At 37.2% G+C, this 20,741-nt stretch overlaps 1 protein-coding gene across 1 annotated transcript; it reads left to right on the top strand.

Annotated features, from left to right (window-relative positions):
- The first annotated feature begins 354 nt into the window (after positions 1–354).
- Positions 355–1,852, top strand: LOC131064119 (cytochrome b-c1 complex subunit 8-2, mitochondrial). Its single transcript, XM_057998148.2, has 2 exons — positions 355–671; positions 1,586–1,852. The coding sequence occupies exons 1-2, from the start codon at positions 499–501 to the stop codon at positions 1,632–1,634; spliced, it is 222 nt and encodes a 73-aa protein (XP_057854131.1). The 5' UTR covers positions 355–498; the 3' UTR covers positions 1,635–1,852.
- The last annotated feature ends 18,889 nt before the right edge of the window (positions 1,853–20,741 follow it).

The following is a 20,741-nucleotide window of genomic DNA, read 5'->3' as shown; positions in this document are numbered from 1 at the left end:
ATCATAAGAATACACACATGTATTCACATCTCTTCTTGACATGTTCATTTTAAATTATTGAATAGATCAACAAGCCTAATTATTGTGCATGGTCAAAAAGCTAGTTAACTTCCCTTTCCCAATATAACAAGTTATAGTAATGCTTTTAAGCACACGTTTTTAAAATAACATATTTAGATTCAGATTACACTTCTCAATTCAAAACCATAAATTAGATTTTATATAATAAATATGAAAATTAAAACCCCATATATACAATTGAACCTCAAAATAATGAAGGTCAATTTCCAAATTATCAGAACATAACTACTACAAATCTAATACCTAACTAAAATACAAATTAAATTACAAAGCTTCACAAATTATTCATTGTCACATTCTAAATTAAACTAGAACACCTTTTTTTTTTCTCTGTCAGCTTCGTCGTTGGGTAGGAGAAACTTTCTGGTAGTATTTACCATCTTGGAGAACTGTGGCAGTGGATTTGACTGTACGAAAATGGCGAAGGGTTCAGGAATGCGAATGAAGGCGGTGATATACTCTCTATCTCCCTTCGAGCAAAAGGTCATGTCCGGTCTTTGGCGCGATTTACCCCACAAAGTGGAGAAGAAAATCACTGATAACTGGCTCAATGCCCTCTGCCTTCTTGGCCCTATTGTCGGCACTGTGCAGTACGAATTTCTTTATCTCTGTCTCCTTTATTTCCGTTTGCAGATCTGGTTAATTAATTTTTAGGTAAACACAATTGCAGCTATTAGGTTTTCAAAATTAGGGCTTTAAAATTGTTTTATTGGATTTGGTAGATCAATGCAGAATCCTTGCGAATTGGGGGTATATTTAGACATTACCTACCGAGTGGGGCTTCCAAGTCCTAGGCATCCCAATCATCAAGATTAGGGAAGCTAGGCCATCTAAAATCTCTAAGCATAGTCGTCCATTGGTATATTATGCAATTTAAATAGTCTTAGACTACGGAAGTAGTGCATCAGTCTATTAGAAATCTCTAGATTTTTTTGAGGTTTTAAGATAGTTTCAGATAGTATATTGTCTATCTATTAAGATTGTATGTTCGAAGATTTTCTGTTTATTTTCTCCTATTATTTTGCAATTTAATTAGTCTTGTAGAAATCCCTAGACTTTTTAAAGTTTGTAGGATTGTTTCAGATGGTCTCAGATAGTTTCAGATAGTCTCCTGTCTATATATTAAGATTTTGTCCGAAGATTTTCTGTTTATTTTCTCTGATTATTTTGCAATTTAATTAGTCTTGTAGAAATCCCTAGACTTTCTTAAGTTTTTTAAGATTGTTCCAGATAGTCTCTTGTCTGTATATTTAGAATGTATGTTTGAAAATTTTCTGTTTATTTTCTCCCATTTTCTTGCAATTTAATTAGTCTTGTAGAAATCCCTAAACTTTCCTAAGTTTTTAAGATTGTTTCTGACTCAACTTTGTTGTCAATATACTGCGATGTATGCTTGAAGATAGTTTATTGTTTAATTTCTCTGATTATTTTGGAATATTATGTTATTTATCAAATTCCAATTGTTTGTATCTTTCTGAATATGCTTGTCAATTATGTTTTACAGGTATGCAAAGAATTTTAAAGAGAATGAAAAGCAAGAGCATCGGTACTAGAGTGCAAGATGTAAGCTGTATGGCATCTTAGATTGATTTAATTTTTTAATGATAAAAATCTAGAGGACAGGAGCTGTGAAATTCATGATCAATGAACTTTAATTTGATACTCAATAATTATCTTTGCACTCGAGTGAAAGAACAATGTTAATTTTTTTATAGTGTTGACATGGGTTTGGAAGAACCACTTCTATGTGATTGCATTTTGATTTTGATTATTTCACGTGTTAATATGGCAGTTTAGTAATTTTAATTCCTGATTTGTCCATTATAGTTTGACCTGTGTTTTCAAGTCACATTTTACTCTGAAAACCTCTTCTCTCTTCAGCATATTTGTGTGAACAACACATGCCTTAAACAAGTGCAAGCTCTACCTAGGTTTCTGGTTAAAATTTTTTTATAACCCAGAAGTCTTATTTTTATTGAAGTTTAGGAACATAATTTATGGTCCTAAAATTAAAGAGTAAGGGGGTTTTGTTTTCCCCTCTACCTGTGGGCTGTGAGATATAAGAGGCTTGATAGAGTGCAAGATGTAAGCTGTATGGCATCTTAGATTGATTTAATTTTTTAATGATAAAAATCTAGAGGACAGGAGCTGTGAAATTCATGATCAATGAACTTTAATTTGATACTCAATAATTATCTTTGCACTTGAGTGAAAGAACAATGTTAATTTTTTTATAGTGTTGACATGGGTTTGTAAGAACCACTTCTATGTGATTGCATTTTGATTTTGATTATTTCATGTGTTAATATGGCAGTTTAGTAATTTTTAATTCCTGATTTGTCCATTATAGTTTGACCTGTGTTTTCAACTCACATTTTACACTGAAAACCTCTTCTCTTTTCAGCATATTTGTGTGAACAACACATGCCTTAAACAAGTGCAAGCTCTACCTAGGTTTCTGGTTAAAAAATTTCCATAACCCAGAAGTCTTATTTTTGTTGAAGTTTAGGAACATAATTTATGGTCCTAAAATTAAAGAGTAAGGGGGTTTTGTTTTCCCCTCTACCTGTGGGCTGTGAGATATAAGAGGCTTGATAGAGAAAGAACAAGACAAGCATTGAAACCAAACATAGCAGAGAACCAAAGCCAAGGCCACACAGAGGAGGTTGTCAGACAGCAGGACTGAACTGAGCCACCATCTAAAAATGCTGCAGACAAAAAACCACGAGCTAAAGAGACGACTAAGAAGGCTGAGAGATCCCACAACCACCAACCCCATCCTTTCATTTGAACCTCCCAATCTACTCTTTAGCAACCACCAACCACTACTTGATTTGGCTCTGCTACCTGGGCCTTATCATAATTGTTGTCCAAAGCTGCAGATTTTATCCTAAAAACAGTTTCTGTATGCTGCTCAGCAGTAGTCAACACATCACCACTGAAAGAGGGAAATGTGGATGTGTTGGTAACCTCTATAGTTCCCTGGATGTGAGCTATGTCAAAAGGTTTTAGCAAAACAATTGAGTGCAAAACTATGGTATCGAGTAGAAACCCCCACACGACTTGGAGAGCATCTTCAAGAATAGTAAATGCATCAAATGACTTCGCCCAGGTGTCACCTGGGCTCAATCAATGGGTCCCCAAATAGAAAATGTAAGTGAAAAGGAATCTTTTACCAATAACTTCCTGATGGCTCACATCCGCAAGCCTAGTGCTCCATTTTGGAGTCCACTAACTGTGGGTCCCATCCATCATAATAAGATTCTTCATTTCTTCCTCTAGTACCTAGGACTGGAAAAGTGCCTTAAATGTGCTCAAAGCCAACTGTAATCACCATCATTGTTCTCCACCTCATTCATGAATGCATATCACAATAAGTGCCAATAATCTAGGGGAATAAATATTACAAATCTCCAGCTACGCCCTAAGCATCCAAAAGTGTTTGGGTGAAACAAAATATACATAGTATTCCAAGGTAAAGGGTACCTTAATCCTAACATTTTGGCACTTAACAATATATTATAAATATATCCATAATAAATATGAATAAAACTATGTACAAGAACTAAGGCATATGGTCAACTTCCACAGGGATTGGCTCCATAAGGGAATCTGCAACATTTTTTGAGTATTGACTTTATGTAGCACGGCCTTACCATTCTCTTCCTTTTCTCAGACAAAGTGATACTAAACATCAGCATGCTTAGAATGAGCATGATATGTGGGATTCCTAGCCAAACAAATAGCACTCTATATTTGTCAATCAATCTAAGCCAAGAGCAGCACATAACAAACAGCAACCTAATAAGCTAAAGGAGATCCACAGATAAAGCAAGCATGCACTTTTATGAGCAAGTAAGAGAAGCCCACACGTCTACAACACCAAAAGACAACTTCCACATTTCATAAGGAAATCAACTACAACCACAAATAACACTTATCTAAAGGCAATTTTTTTAAATAATCTAGTAAATGTATCCCTTCATCACCATCTTAGTTATTTTTTCCGTAATCCATGTCTATGCAAATACTTTTCTCTCAACTCTTCTTAGGTAGTGTCATAAATTGTTCCTTGTCTGCTCAAAGATCTCTCTCCACGAGTAGATACAGATTAGGGAGTCACCTAAGTTGGTCTTAGTTGTGATAAATGACTGAACCACATAATGAAGAAGAGGTTCAAATGTTACTGCAATTAGGGATGCTTTTCCAACACTTAAAATCTCAATCTAACTGTTTTAAACAAAAAACAGTGAAAAGCCTTGTGTAGAAGCATTATTCTGAAATGCTTTGACTAGTGTTTTTAAATTTATTTAATCAAGGGGTGTGGAGCTCCCCAAGTTGGTCTTAGTTGTGACAAATGACAACCACATAATGAAGAAGAGGTTCAAATGTTACTGCATCCAGGGATGCTTTTCCAGCACTTAAATCTCAATATGATTGGTTCAATGAAAAAAATTGAAAAGCCTTGTGTAAGAAGCTTATTCTGAAATGCTTTGAACAGTGGTTTTAAATTTATTTAGTCAGCTTAAGGAGATCCACATAAAAAGCAAACAGCCAGCTTATGAGCAATACAAGCCCACACGTATACAACACCAAAATTCAATTTACACACTTAACAGGGAACTTCAGTAAAATCACAAATCACACTTATCTAAAAGGCACTTTTTTAATAGTCTAGCAAATGTATCCATTCATCATCATTTTAGTTAATAGTTTGTTTAATTCATGTCATTGCAGGTAATTTATTCTCAACTCTTCTCAGGTAGTGTCTCATCTTGTTTCCTGTCTGCTCAAATATCTATATCCATGAGTAGAGACAGATTAGGGTGTCACCCAAGTTGGTCTTAGTTGTGTTAAACGGCAGAACCACATAATGAAGAAGAGGTTCAAATGTTACTGCAACCAGGGATGTTTTTCCAGTACTTTAAATCTCAATCTGATGGGTTCAAAGAAAAATATGAAAAGCCCTGTGTAGGAGCTTATTTTGAAATGCTTTAACAAGTGTTTTCTTTAAATTTGTTTAATCAAGGAGTATATATCTGGCCAAAATCTGTTAGTGTTTATCAATAAAACTGCTCTTGAAATAGTTCAGAGCAATACTTAAAAATGCCTCTTAAATATGATTTTTATCAACCAATTTTTGATTGGTGCTTATTAATCCGTTGAAATAAAGAGGCTTAATATACCACAAGGCATTTAATTCAGTGTTGCTCTTGGGTTGGATTAACCCTCAAGCTCTTTTAGGAAGTTCATTCAAGTACGGAGTGAGAGGCTACTTGGGTGATATAAGGAGTGAACATGTGTTCTTAGATGGTATAAACAGTCTGCATTTGATTGCATTGGTAATTGGTCTGCCCTTTCTGAGGACATCTCTTTATATCTCTTTATAAAATTATCAAAGAATTACCTTTGGAACTTTGGCATAATTTCTAGAAGGGGAAGATTGCATTTTATTAGACTTTGGAAGTCTTTTGATAGACCTCACAGTTATTTTGAACCACCTAACAATCTGTTTTAGAATCAGGGGTCCAATATACATCTAGCAATTTAGAGATAAGGAGGGTCATTTGTGCATGCATGTGTATGTTCCCTATAGGATTTCATTACCCTTCTCACAGATTCCAGGCACAGGATATCATGGATAATTTTTGTGGATCCCCCGATTCCTGGATATTCACACATGAGAAACATCTATACAGAGTGGAGGGGGTTGTAATGTCCCTAGTGGGACTTTACTTGATTTTCCCAAGAATTCCCAAATATTGTTTGGATTATGCTTGGAAATGTGAATTGTCACTTGGTATCTTGTCTTAGAGCCTGCAACCAGGTTAGTTATCACAATATAAGTAAAGATATAATTCATTCATGTAAAAAATGGAATTCTATTCATCACAATAATATTCATAATGTAAATGGAGGAATTCTGTTAAGCTTTCCCCTAATAACCTATTCACATTATAAAGCACCCTAGGAGGTCCTATAAGGCGCGTTGAGGTTGTCCACCAAGCCTAGGAGCACAGAATGACACCCAACATTCTGCCTCCGAGCCCCGCCTGCGTTTACCCAACTCAAATGGACACTTAAGCCTCCTGGTCTCCTCATATACCCTACCTCTCCCCATAACAGAACAGTAGTTTGGTGAAATTTTAAAGGAATCCTAATATTTATGTTATTAGGCAGAATTATAGTAAGGAAACAATATATGCAGAATTATATATATATATATATATATATATATACACCCTCTTGGATGCCTTTTTCAAATGATGTCTCCTTCGCTTTATACCCTTCATAGAGAAAAGGGGTCACACCCTTTGGTTATGAAGAGATAAAACTGTTTGGCAACAACTGCTGCCTTTCACTTCTTATTTAATCTTCACCTATCTCTCGCTTCTCAAATCTGTCTTTACTGCTTTTCAACTTTTCAAATCTGCATATATCCCATTTAAGATTTGCATATCTTCTTCTTCTAGATCTGCATATCTTATTTTCTTCTTTCTTCTCAAATCTTATTTCCTTCTTTCTTCTCAAATCTTATTTCAGATCCTTCCATATACTTCTGATCTGAATCTGCTCTAGGCCTCATATAGTTCCACTTCCTTCCCCACATTCCATGCGATCCTTCTTCCCCTTTATATCTTCCAATGTGAGGGAAAGGTCACACCTCTTCATCATGTCTGCCTTTTGGTAAGAGTCACAACATTTCACATTTAGCACCTTTTGAAAGACTACAACCCTTAATAATTTCTGCCCTTTTGAAAGAGTGTCTTCCTTATTTACTTCCCATTATTTTCTTCTTTCCTTGATCCTTCCTTGATTCATTTGCTTCATTGTTTCTTCCCTTCTCCATATCCCCCATTCAAATGAAGTTATCTTCTCCCTTCTATATTTCATGTTGGAAGGAGTCACAACTTTTCATTTCTTGCCATTTGACCATTCATTAAACTTAACTAAATTCTAATTATTTTAATTTTATTCTGTTATATTTTATATTTTATTTTTATTTTTATTATGTTATATTTTAATATTATTATTAGCATTTATTATTAAATCCTATTCCAAAATGGGACATTACCATAGTTTGAGACTCTTCTCTTGCTGTTCCCACCAGATTTTTTTAAGAACATAAATGGTTATTTTTTTCATAAGCTTTGGCTATAGGCCAGTTTTTCTTCAACCCTGAAAGATAATTGAGATTTAGAAATACAATAGTTCATGTTGATATACTCCTATTCTGATCCTGCTAAATATAGATGTAAGGAGTTAGTTGTGTTCATTCATCAATGGTCAAATTCACAAATTGTACATTGCATATAAATGATTAGAAAATTTCAGTGTTACCTGGAAACTCGTTTCCACCCTAAAGGCACACGTTTCGAAAATGGAAACAGTTTCAGGTATGGGGGGACGGTCGGATGTTTTTTGCTGTGCTTGTTTAACCACGGGAAATGACTCAGATCATTGTTGCCCTCCCAACCATAGATGATAAATGGTTATCGTCTCCCTCGAGCACTTCTCTTTTTAAATGATGCAGATCTGCTGTAGGATTATATGTATCTGATGTTGTCAAGGAAGAGGAATGCACTCTTCCTTTATACCTATTCAGGGTGACCTTTTGTCAAGAGTCGGCTCCCTCCAAAACAAAAGGTCATGACCTAATGTAAGCTGGCGGACTTTCAAGTCGGCCTTGTAGGATAAATATATATCATAATTACAAAAGCAAATTGGCTCACATATGATTAATAGATCGGTGCATATAAATGTCTATAAATTGGACCTATAATTGTCCAAGGCCGATAGGCCAATTAGACAATTATATTAGCTATGTCGGCCATGGAAGGAATCCGACCATAGCTACAAACATCAACACTCCCTCTTAGTTAGGGAGGAATCCTTCTCGATATATGAGTCACATAGTGACATCCATTGGCTACTCCCAGAGGGTGGGTCCATCATGGCTACTCCCATGTATGGAAAAAGCAAATGAACACAAGTGCCCATCACGGAATCGCTCAACGTGATGTCATCATCTCACATGAAATTCACCATGGCTACATCCAGAGGGTGAAGAAACACAAGTGCTAAGTCATGGAGTCTCTCACATGAAATCCACCATGGCTACTCCTAGAGGGTGGATCCACCTTGGCTACTCCCAAAGGGTGGAACAAGGGCTTTCAACTCAAACTTCTCTTTCACAGAGAAGAATGCATTAACAAGGGTTTGCACCTCAAACTTTTCTCTCATAGAGAAGAATGCATTAACAAGGGCTTGCACCTCTAACTTCTCCCTCACAGAGAAGAATGCATCACACAAATCTTTATGATGATGTGACTCCCTCTGAAACTGATATCAACCTTCTGATCTCCTTGTCCAAGGTTGCCTCTATTGGATTGTTAGACTCCCTTTGAATTAGATATCAACCTTCTGACCTCCTTGTCCAAGGTTGCCTCTGATGAAATGTCAGACTCCCTCTGAATGTTAATTCCTCCTCTTCGAAGAAGTTGATCGCAATGACAACCTGAATAGGTTCTTCCTCTTCGAGAGATGCCTCCAGTTATGTATCACTAACTCAGCTTTATGGCAGCAAGCTATGTCTCTAGTCTTCAGCCTGCGATGCTTCCTCACAGGATGCCTCAAGCTCTTCCTTCCTTGAATTCCTTAAGCAATCTCAGATAATTAATTCATCAGTCATTTGCTTCTCGATCCAACCTGCATTTTAACAGGATTAATAATAGTTTATATAAAAGAAATCAAACTACAAGTGAAGTAAGTAGCAAATATCATTGAAAGATCAATTAAAGAAATAATAGAACTTATCTTTGTTGATTCTGAAATATCCTTCTTTCATCTTTACTGCTCTCAGAAGTGCTAATCTCAGTACAAAAAAAATCTGCTTAAATCAGATTTCTCAGACACATTATGCAGCCAGCATATTCAATATAGGATCAGGCCTCTCAAGGCACCATCACAATCCATGCACATAATCGATGTGACCAATCACAATCGAGTTACAGTTCTCCTTTCATTTCTGAGACTCTCTCAGAAACTAGCATGAAACAACTCGCAATGACTCTTCATTGCAATGTAACATGGAAGCTTGCGAATCACAACAATACTCACATGAAAGTGAAGATAATACCCAGGAGGATATGTATGGGCTGTGCGAATCACAGGTGCAAGCCCAAAGCCAATAAGCATGTTAAACATTGGCCCTGCATAACAACCAGCCATATCCATGGCTGGCTGTCCAGCCTTTGCAGCTGCAACATCTGCTACTAGATCCCTCACAGAATTTCCCCATGCCAACACTGTTAAACCCAATACGGCTGGTGGCAACTTTAATATGATACCAAGCACTGCCAAGCAACCTAGAAGCTCTCTAGCTACAAAGTAGATTGAACAAACACTCATAACAATTGCCACCACTATTGAGAATATCTGCTCGTTGTCTGGTGGTTCATCAGCAATTAAATAATGTACCAATCCTATACAACTACTTTGTGCTAGAACCACCGTCCCAGTTTATTGCAATGCCACATTGTTTGTGATTTAGTTTGACAGTACCACCAGCACATTTTTGGTAAAATTGATACAACCCATCAAATACAGGGCAGTCATCTCCAACATTAAACCTTTTCAATAACTTCAATTGGTCCTGCGTTGTCTCTAGAGTTATTTCTTTCAAAAATGCTACATAGTCATCTGCATGAAACCGACAGAGATCTGTATCTATAGCAGGGTAGGGCTTAAGAACTTGCATTTCCTCATGTCAACCATAGTGAACAAGAAGAGTGTGTGTCATTCGTATCCAGTGAGGCTTAATTGGATGACCTTGTCCATGGTAGTAGTTTCCAACATCTGGGTCATAAAAATATGAGACTTTACTCTTAGTTCCATCTGTTCCATAAATAAGGGAATTGCCTCCAGTCTCCATTGGAGAGTCTCTTCTTCTTAAACATCCAATAATTCCTTGTGACGTGAACAACTGAAAACTTGATCTAAGATGTAAGCAGTATCCACAAGAAGAAGATGCAGACAGATCGCTATCAAATCATTGCATTTGTCTATATCTGTACGATTTGTGCTGTTGAAGTAACCATTCCCTTCATAGCCAGGAAGGCATCTGCACACGTATCTTTTCCCGGAAGGGGAGTCTATGCACTCATGGAACAATTTTGAAAGCCAATACTCCAGTTAAGGCGAAGACGATAAGAGACTTCATTGCCCTTTCCCCCCAAAAAAGTTAGACCTATGTTGGTGATCTTGAAGGTGGAGGGGTCGAATATGGTGGAGAAACCACACTTGTTTTAATATTTTATATCACTAGAATTGAGCATAGCAAACATACTCCGCCCGTGAACTCAATCGACGACCAATTATTTGGAAGGTTAATTTCGCAACACTTGTAATGACAGTATGGTCGATCAGAAAGCATCAATGAAAAAACACCAATGAAAAGTGTGCAATGGATGGGAATGATGATTTGATAGAAGGGTTGCTGGAGCTGGTGATGGAGGAGGTGTGCCAAAGAGCTATAGAGGCTGCCCTGCGAGTGGATGTTATGTCTTCTTGACGTGTTATGCAGATGTGACGAAGGAAGGGTTGCCATGGACGACCATGCCATGGGCATCCCCGCAATTTCCCAATAGCAGCCTTGCTCTCTACGATGATCCGACAACATTCTCTGAGCACGGCCTAAGTTAGAAAAAAAACTCTTTGCGAATCATGGTATCATTTTTATAGTTTGAATTGTTCGCATAACAAAGCTTGCCATTAGGACAAAATTTGAACTCGAGAAACTCGTGGCCGAATTGCCCTTGTGCCCCACATAGTACCAAACGTAAAACACTCTCGCATCCTCTGCCATTATTGCTGCAAGTTCTCCAAAAGGACTCGATTGCTTAATCTAGCTTCTGAAAAGGAAATCAACATAAATTATTCGATAAGCTGAAAAATAAGCATCTCAACTGTACCATGCCCGTCATTAAACTAGCACACTTGGTAATATAGAGATGAAGATTATATGCGCTACAGGGTGAAGCCGATGCTGGGAGATCCTAACATTTTTCGAAATTTCTTCAATCCCTTTTAAGTATAAATATAGCGGGAAGGAGAAGATCACAGAAATAAGCCAGCAAAATTCTTGATTGTGAGCAATGTGGGTGCAACCATCTCCATCTCTGCTTTTAGGAAGTACAAAGATCACAGACTCCAAGAGATCACAGCCGCAAACCAAGAGGATATTCTGATCGCCGGCAATATGAATGATTTACCAATGCATAGGCTCAGGAATGAACTTGGCTCTGATACCATGTTGTTTGTTGTGCTCGTTTAACCACGGACAATGACTCGGATCATTGTTGCCTTCCCAACCATAGACAATAAATGGTTATCGTCTCCCCCAAGCACTTCTCTTTTTAAATGATACAGATCTGCTATAGGATTATATGTATCTGACGTTGCCAATTCACTCTTCCTTTATACCTATTGAGGGTGTCCCTTCCTCAAGAGTTGGCTCCCTCCAAAACAAAAGGTCATGACCTAATGCAAGGTGGCGGACTTTCAAGTCGGCCTTGCAGGATAAATATATATCATAATTACAAAAGCAAATCGGCTCACATATGATTAATATGTATCGGTGCATATAAGTGTCTATAAATTGGACCTATAACTGTCTAAGGCCGATAGGCCAATTAGACAATTATATTAGCTATGTCGGCCATAGAAGGAATCCGACCATAGCTACAAACATCAACACCGGAAACGTTTCCAAGCCGTCCCTGATCAAGCAAATTTTTCGGAAATGGTATCGGAAACACGAAAATGGTCAACTATGTAGTCGGAGACCATTGATTGTCCCTCGAATGGCTGGGGATGGCCAAGCTGTCCCTTGACTGTCTCAGGGATGGACAGTTGTTTCCTGCGGTAGGGGATAAAAAAAGAATTTTTAATAAAATCTATTTTTAATATTAAAACGCTAAACCTATATACTGATATCTAAAGCGATACTGATTTTTAATATCGAAGTGAAGCGAGACTTTTAATACCGAAGGGAAGCAGCCAGTCGCATTTTTTTTGACTGAGTCAGGCAAATGATTTTGGTTTATCACTCAGGCCCAGACAACAGTCCATTTACTTGCATCGATGAGCATTTTAGTTTAGATGGATTCGTGTTTTATTTCACGTTTTAGTCCAACGCCTAGGTATTTTTGTTATTTTGCTCTCTTGTCTTTTCAATAAGGCAATGCATTGAGGTCTACGGTTGTCATATAGCTTAAAAAACTTCAAAAATTTCTGATAAAAAAGTCATTTTCAGATTTCTTTAAATCTTTTTCAAGAGAGCAAGAAAGAAGGCTTTGAACTTTGAAGAAGAGAATAAAATTTAAAAAGAGGCAACAAGGCTATTTGGAATATTTGAAATTCAGATTTGGAGCGTTGAAGGTAAGTCCATGCTTCCATATTTGGTTTTGTTTTACATTTTAATTTTTTTTCATAGTTTAAAGAAAAAAAGTGGTTTTTATTTTTTTCCTTATTTTTCAGAAATTTGACCTTGCATTATACAATAGAGTACTCATTAAACATGAGCAATAGCAGTAGTAGTGATGGTAGTCATGAAGAATGGCAAGGGGAAGAAGTTGCAATTGGGGGTGGTAGTGGAAGTGTTGGGGGGTGAATCAAAACATGAACCTACCAAATTTAAATCCCTTCATCTGTCTTAGAACCGTTTGCACAAGGCCCTTTTAACCCTAAAAAACCTCTACTTTGCCTTGTGCATCCAACAGATATCAAAAAGAAAAATTCGGGTGGAAGTAGGGTGTATAATTGTCATGTATGTGAAAGTGAAATTAGAGGGAGCTACACAAGGGTGTGGTCTCATTTCTTGGGTGTTACATGCAAACGAGTTAAATATTTTAAAAATCTAAAGGAGGATGCAAAGTTAGAGTGTTATAGATTACACATGGAGGTTGAATGCAAGTCTAAAGGTTTGCCCATCGTAATGCTTCAGCCCTCACAGCCATCTACTCATAGTCTTCACCCTATGTCATCTAGTGGTAGTGCCATTCATAGTGTGGGAGCCAAAAAAAATGAGAAAGGAAAGAGAAAGGCTAGTGATAGTGAGTAGCCAGGGTCAGTTACAAATTTGTTCAATGTGCAGGCACGAGAATTGATAGAGAGTACCATTGGTGATTTCTTTTATGCCCATGCCATCCCATTTCATGTGGCCCGTTCTCCTTAATGATCAGAGATGTAGGTAATATTGGTCCCTCTTTTGTACCCCCTGGAGATCATAAACTACACACACTACCCTCTTTGACAAAGCATATTCGGAGGTTAGTTTGGTGATGAAGGATATGAGGTGTACTTGGATGAAGAGTGGTTGTTCCATTTTGATGGATCGGTGGACCGATATTAGTCATCGGCCACTCATCAACATCATGGTCACATGCACAACTAGCTCTTATTTTCTTAGAGCCATTGATTGTTCAGGGAAATGCAAGGATGCAGATTTTCAGTTTAGCATTATGAGAGAGGCCATAGAGGAGGTTGGGCCCTCAAAAGCTGTTCTGATTTAGCACGTGTGTGCAAATTGGTTGGTTTGATGGTGGAGGGTCCTTACAAACACATCTTTTGGACTCCATGTTGTGTTTATGCATTGAACGATACATTGAAGGACATGGGGAAATTGGGTTGGGTAAAGGAAGTGGTGACACAAGGTAGATATATTCAAATGTTCATTTGCAACCACCACACCTCCCTTGCTCTGTTCAGGATGTTTTCTAAGAAGGAATTTTCCAAACCTATAGAGACAAGATATGCTAGTTACTACATTTTGTTAGAGAGGATGGTTGAGGTGCATGATGCTCTATAGATGATGGTAGTGCATTCAGAGTGAAATAGGTGGCCTACTGCAAACAATCTTGAAGGAAAAGCCATAAAATAGCAGATCCATGATGACGATTGGTGGTCCATTGTGAGGTAAGACATGCTGATTCTCATATTTAATTAAAAATCAGAAATTTCTTTCAATTTTCAAATTTTTAAATTTTTGATTTTAATTAAAAAAATTCTGATTTTCAGTCATTTAATTAAAAAAATAAAAATTCTGATTTTAACATTTTGTTCTTATTCTTAGTGCAGATATTTTTGCTCCGTCATCTCTCCTGTTGTAGATGTCATTAGATATGTTGATACGAGCTCTCCTAGCCGTGAAGAGATATATGAGACTATTGACAACATGATTTAGAGGATGAATGAGATAATTTTGGCTCACGATAAGTCGTTGGACTTATATGAGGAGTCAATTCAACCAATTTTCATGTGGAAGTGGAATGCTATGAACACTCCACTTCATATGGCAGCCTTTGCACTAAACCCAAAATGGTATGAGCCTAGGTCTGGAAGGTGTGCTCCTAGTGAGGATGCCAAGGTGAGACATGGGATTATAAAGGCCCTTCAAAAGATGTATTCAGTTGAGGATTTGGGTATACTTCTTGAGCAATGGGCTGCCTTTACAAACTTTGATGGTCCAAACTTTAGCACACCAGAGGCACAGATGGATAGAGCAATAATGGCATGGAAAAGCCTCGTTGGATGGTGGTGGTGGCATGGGTTAGATGCCCCAGAGTTGAGGACACTTGCCATTTGTCTCCTCTCATAGGTTTCTAGTTCCTCTGCCGCAGAGAGGAATTGGTCTACATATAGCTTTATCCACTCCTTAAAGAGGAATAGGCTTACCTCTAAACGAGCGAAGAAGTTAGTGGCTATCCATAGTGCTTTGTGACTTGCGGAATGTAAGACTTCAGAGTATCGATAGACTCCAGCTTTATGGTGGGATATTAATTCCAAAGACGCCATCCAGGTTGATGAGGATGACACATCATAGGGATTGCTTGGCGTTTTGTTGGATGATGCAACCTTTGAGGCTCAGGCTAACAATGACAGTGACATTGATATGGATCAAGATTAGGGGTATCAACATACCATCTTTGTTTTCATTTTGACTTTGAAGTTTGAGACTTTTTGTCTTTTGACATTATATGATACATTGATACAATCATAATTGAAAATTGATATATGATATGATACTTTATTTTGTTGAAACTTGCAGCTTTTGCTTATTTAAATATTTTTTATATATGATATGATACTTGATAGTGATACTTTTCATTGTTTCAATAAATTATATCTATAAATGTATGAAATTGTAATTTGAACTCTCATTTGATTCTTTTGACCATGATGCTATCCTATGTATGTTCTTATTCTATGATGATTCAATTTGATTCATTTGATGCTATGTTGTTAGTTTTATGATGATTCAATGAATGATCATTGATTCAGTGATTTTAGATTTAGAATCTAGATTCTGATTTCTAAATGTTGTTACTATGATGAATGTTACTGTGTTATATATATAGATATATCCCTTGCTCTGGGGAAAAAAAACGTCCCGGAAACCTGTTTCCCTATCCGCTTGTCCCGAAAACTCGGGGTAACATATATATATATATAGCCGTCCCTTGCTCTGGGGAAAAAAAACGTCCTGGAAACCTGTTTCCCTGTCCACCAGTCCCGAAAACTTGGGGTAACATAGGGAAATTTCAATCTATCCATTGAGTTTTGGAAGATAAAAGCTGATGGTTGTGGTTTCATCAAAATGTGACATTCATAATTTAGGTCCAGACTCCACTGCCTTACCATGCATGTGTAATAATGAAATTGACATCTTACTGCTGATAATAATGCAGGCTTCTGATTCCTTTCTTCATCTTTGCTTGAAGGGATTACTGTTTTTGTGGTTGTTGATTTCATGTGTTACAAGCAAATTGATTTATTTCCTTTTGAACTTGGATTTGGAATTATAAGCAAAGTTTTGTCAATGTAGCTAGCAACTTGTGTGACAGTGCAAGACAGTATGGCACTCCATGTCCTGCATGAGGCTGAAAGAAATGTTGTTGGAGTGAATACAATGTCTCACTTACTTTGAAGTATCTACCAGATGAGTCATTGGCAAACTACACTTGCAATAATGAAAGTATATGTTGAAGTTTGTACAGAAGTCGGGTTGATAGAGAGTGATCACTAATCAATTCACCTTATTTGAGACTGGTAGAGGTTTTCTGCAAAGTTATTGTCAAATTATGAGAGGTAGACATAGTGTTAACAATTGAGACAAGCACTCAAATAGTCTTGGATAAGACTGCAGAATGTTGTCTTCTCTGCATGAAATCCACTACATGTGGCATGTGCACTATAAAGTGATTGATGGTTTACTTACATATAATGTAGTTTTTCCATTTTTTTTCAGCTCACATAATGGCATACAAATCTCATATGTGGGGTGCTGAGTCATGTTGTTGAATGTTTAAGACTGATATGTGATTAAATGGCCATGCTAGTATCGCACTAGGGTGAGTGCATAGTTTGGTTCATTAGTTTTGGTCTCCTCAAAGGTTTGTGTGATGTCTTGTATCACAAGGTTTGTGTTGTTGGGTAGGAGTTCAGTAAAAAATAGCTTTGGTGTGCATGATTTGATTTATTGAATTATGAAATGTATGACAATCCAAGGAAGAACCTATGTTAGGAATTTGTAGGTCCAAAGAAACCTAAGTTATGTGAAGTTGCATGGCATTGTCCAATTGCAGATAAATTTTATTTATTTTTGGATGTACTGCATCATTCTTTAATCAATGATGTAGCCAAGTACTAAATTTGTGAGATGCTTAGGTTGGCTTTCTACTTGTGGTGGGGAAATTTGCGATTATGTTCACCTCTTGTGCTCACCATAGTTATTTTAAATCTTGCTAAGATATGGGGGTGCATATAAGTGGTGAAGGTTTTTGTGAAAGGCACATGAATGTTGGTGGTCTATTGGACAAGCCAAAGGGCATAACCAACCATTCTTACAATTTTGATAAGTCTTGTAAGTTCTTTCAAACTTTATATGATTCATACAATTTTCTAATGTCTTGAAAGCTCTTTCAAACATCATATGATTGATTGCAATTTGATGATACCAAATTTCAGATACATTTTGGTGAAGTATTGCATGTCTGGAGTTTGTCTAAAAGTGTCAATGTTTATGAGTGGATGTTGATTCATCTCGTTTATTTATTTTTGAGCATGTGACCATAGAAACGCGACTTGCATAGACTTGCCTAGACTTGGCGAGTAGTGAGTCGAGTCAAGCCTAGCGAGTCCCAGGGGCTCAGACTCATACTCGGCCTAGTCTGGGATAGACTCGCTAGACTCGTCGAGTCTCATCACTTGGACTTGGTTAGACAATTTTCTTTTATTGTCTCAAAATTTCAATGCTTTTTTGTCTTATGACATGCCCCTAGAATATACATGAAATATAAAATTTAACTTCCCATCTTTGTCTTCAAGTCAGTCTCATTCTCTTCATCAAAATATATACATGAAATATAACATTTAAGTATAAGAAAGGAAAAAAACACATAACATTTCAATATGCATTTTTTTTTCCTTTGTTGTACTTTAAGTTATATTTCATGTATATATTGGCAGGATGTTTGAGAGCAGTTTCAGATCTCTAGGAGTTATAATGGAAATTCTAGGTTTTAGAAGATTTTATAAGTTTTCAGGCAGTCAAATATCAGTAATCAGCAGGTTCTTATCAGCATTCTCTCACTCTCTCTATCTCACTCACTTTATCTGCCCTGAACTCTAGACCTATATCTCTCCCTATCACTCTTCTACCTCCTCTCTCTACCTCTCTCTATTTCACTCTCTCCTCTCTCCCCCAAGGTCTAGACCTATCTCTCTGCCTCTCTCTCACCTTCGGACCCCCTTGAGGGGTTTTACCCTCAACCTTGTTTTGGTGTTGCCGCCAAACCCCCATCAAATTATAAGTCTAAGCAAGTGATAGGCCAATGATGAATCATGATCATAAAAATCTGCATAATACATATTGCTTGTTGCAAATCTTTGGATATTTATAGTTAAAAAAATATTATGGCTGCTACATCATTCTAGACCTACCTTAGACGCTTTTGTAGGAAGGATGTAGGCTCCTTTGAGCCATAGACTTCTAGTTATTGTTTTGATATTTGTTTGGAACTTTTGATGTCTTCATATTCCATGGGTTTTGTATACATTTGACAATATTAATATATCTAAGTGTGCTATTTCCTTTAGGTACAATTTGTTTTTATACTTATGTGATCGATTTGTACTCGTGTATGTGATCAAATTAGCTTCTATTTGATGATGTTATATTAGCATTCTCTCAACCTCTCTATCTCACTCACTTTATCTACCCTGAACTCTAGACCTATATCACTCCCTATCACTCTTCCTCTATATCCTCTCTCTATTTCACTCTAGACCTATCTTTCTACCTCTCTCTCTCTCCCTCAAACCTTGCGAGGAGTTCTACCCTCAACCTTGTTTTGGTGTTGCCCACAAATCCCCATCAAACCTTTATTTAATAAAGGGTGCATGAAACAAGTTTTAAATCCTTAAAAATCTCTAAATTCCTTGGGTTTTTCATTTTGTCAAGTCTTCGCCGAGTTTTCTTGCTGAGTCCCTAGTCGAGTCATGCTTGCTGAGTCCAGGCCGAATTCAAGTCTCGTAACTTTGCATGCGACAGACATTGCACAAGTGTTATGAACCATGTTTTGTTGCTGTGAGGACTATGATGCAAGGAGATCTTCCATTGATCAATGAGCTCTTGGTCCTGGCAGGCAATTTTTGGAGTCTCCAAAATGGATCTGTAGTATAATACTTTGTTTGCAAGCGGTGTCCCTTAACTAGGTTGATCTGATACTTTATTGTGTGGTTTATGGGGATATTTTGGGCTCATCAAAGACATCATATTGCAGCAGGTAATGGCCAAGTTGTTGTTATGTGATACACAACATTTGACACACTTCCAATACATGCTTTCTTTGGGGTTCAGGGTTGTTTGGGCATATCATGTACAACTTCACCATTTGTGTGTGGGACACAAACTTGTGGGATTGCTTGGATGATACCAAAGTGATGGATCTGTGGAAGACATTTTGGGAAGTTGAAGACTTGGGCATTGAGTTTGATGATCAAGATCCGTTGTTAGTTCTGTAGGTTTCATCTCAGTCATAGACATGGCTTTCCCAGTACGACCTGTAATAGTGCCACATGACAAGTGACTATAGCACTTGTGTTGGACTGTGTATGTAGATGTGCATTTGTGCTTGAATTGAATGTTCTTAATGAGTACAAAGCTTTTGCGGAAAAATCTGTAGAAGCTTTTGAAAATATTTATCTTGTTGCAACCAGCCACAAGAATATGCTGCTCTTGTTTCATAGAGTTGTCAACACTTTGACAAATAGTGTTTGCACCAATGTCTTTGCTAGAGCAGTTATTGGAGGGGATTTGCCAATCATGAATCATTTTAAGTAACTTTCATAATGTGTATGTGTGCTTATATTGTGGCAATGCCACATTCTCCACACACTCATCCCTTCCTTTTTCCCTTGATTATGATTTTTGCTTTTGAACTACATAATTTGATCTCATAGGTGCATGATAATTCTCAGGCATGACACTGGATGTGAAGAGGAGTTGATTCAGTTGCCTCATCTTGGATTTTCCTTTTATCTTGGAGGCATGGTGCTATATTTACTCTGATGTATTTGGTGGCAATTAATTCCGTTTTAGCATAGATACAAGGTTATTTTGCACAACCGCCATAATTTTTAGGTGCAGATATCAGTCATGGAGCTCAATGGTATAGAACTGTGTTGATTGATCTTCTTGATGTTTAGAGGAGCAACTGATTGAGAAGTAGGACTCAAGTTGTGAAATCTATTCATCACATGCATCTATGATCTTTGGGCTTGAAACATAGATTTGCCAAGATTGTAATGGATCTTGAATTGCCTCGTAGTTGGAAATGGATGCATTGATGTTTGGGGATTGTGCTGGTTTGTGGGTTCAGATAGCTTGCCAAAGCATTTAGCGTTAGCTACGTAGTCTATCAAAAAGCATCCTTGATGACTTGTTGGATGTCTGGTGAGCCATAAAAGATCTTTTTGGGGATTCAACAATCTTGGTCTTGCTTCAGCACTCTTGAGGTGCTCAAGCATTAACAATCATGAACAAGTTTGCTGCAACTGTTGTTTTGGAGACGTGAACAACTAACCACCTGATGTCAGTTATTTACATTGCAAGATAATGGTGTGGAGGACAACCCAATATTTTTGGTAATCAATGATTGAGTTGTAATGATCATATTTAACAGAGTTTGTAGCAAACCGTTAAATGTTCATCTAGACAATAAGATACCTTAACGGTGCTCTTATATAATTATATTCAATGAGAATGTGCATAAATATTACATGTTTACAAGAGAAGAGAGAATTTTGGGGTTGATTTTACCTAACAGGAACTCTCATGCAACTAAGTACTGTAAAGTGTAATGATCTAAATGAATGTTACATGCATACCTTTCTTCCCTCGATGGGCCAGTTATAATGTTTAAGAATGATGCAAGGAGGTGTTTCACGTTTTTTAATGGTAAAATGATTATGTTCGTATTGGTGCGATGGTTTGACTCCTAGGTGGATGCTGTGCGGACATGTATGTTGTCATGTTGCAAGCCTTGGGTGCAAGATCTGACATGGCACAAAGTTGGAATTGTGTACTGTGTAAAATC

This window comes from Cryptomeria japonica, chromosome 5 (genome assembly GCF_030272615.1).
Source record: "Cryptomeria japonica chromosome 5, Sugi_1.0, whole genome shotgun sequence".
NCBI classification, from domain to species: Eukaryota; Viridiplantae; Streptophyta; class Pinopsida; order Cupressales; family Cupressaceae; genus Cryptomeria; species Cryptomeria japonica.
Note: the sequence above shows the minus strand (reverse complement) of the source record. Positions and strands in the feature narration are given on the sequence as shown.

What these genes read in the sequence shown, in the direction of transcription:
- LOC131064119 (XM_057998148.2), top strand. Translation starts at nt 499, where the DNA reads ATGGCGAAGGGTTCAGGAATGCGAATGAAGGCGGTGATATACTCTCTA. An exon ending in CCTATTGTCGGCACTGTGCA is followed by an intron (nt 672 to 1,585) that starts GTACGAATTTCT and finishes TATGTTTTACAG; the next exon opens with GTATGCAAAGAATTTTAAAG.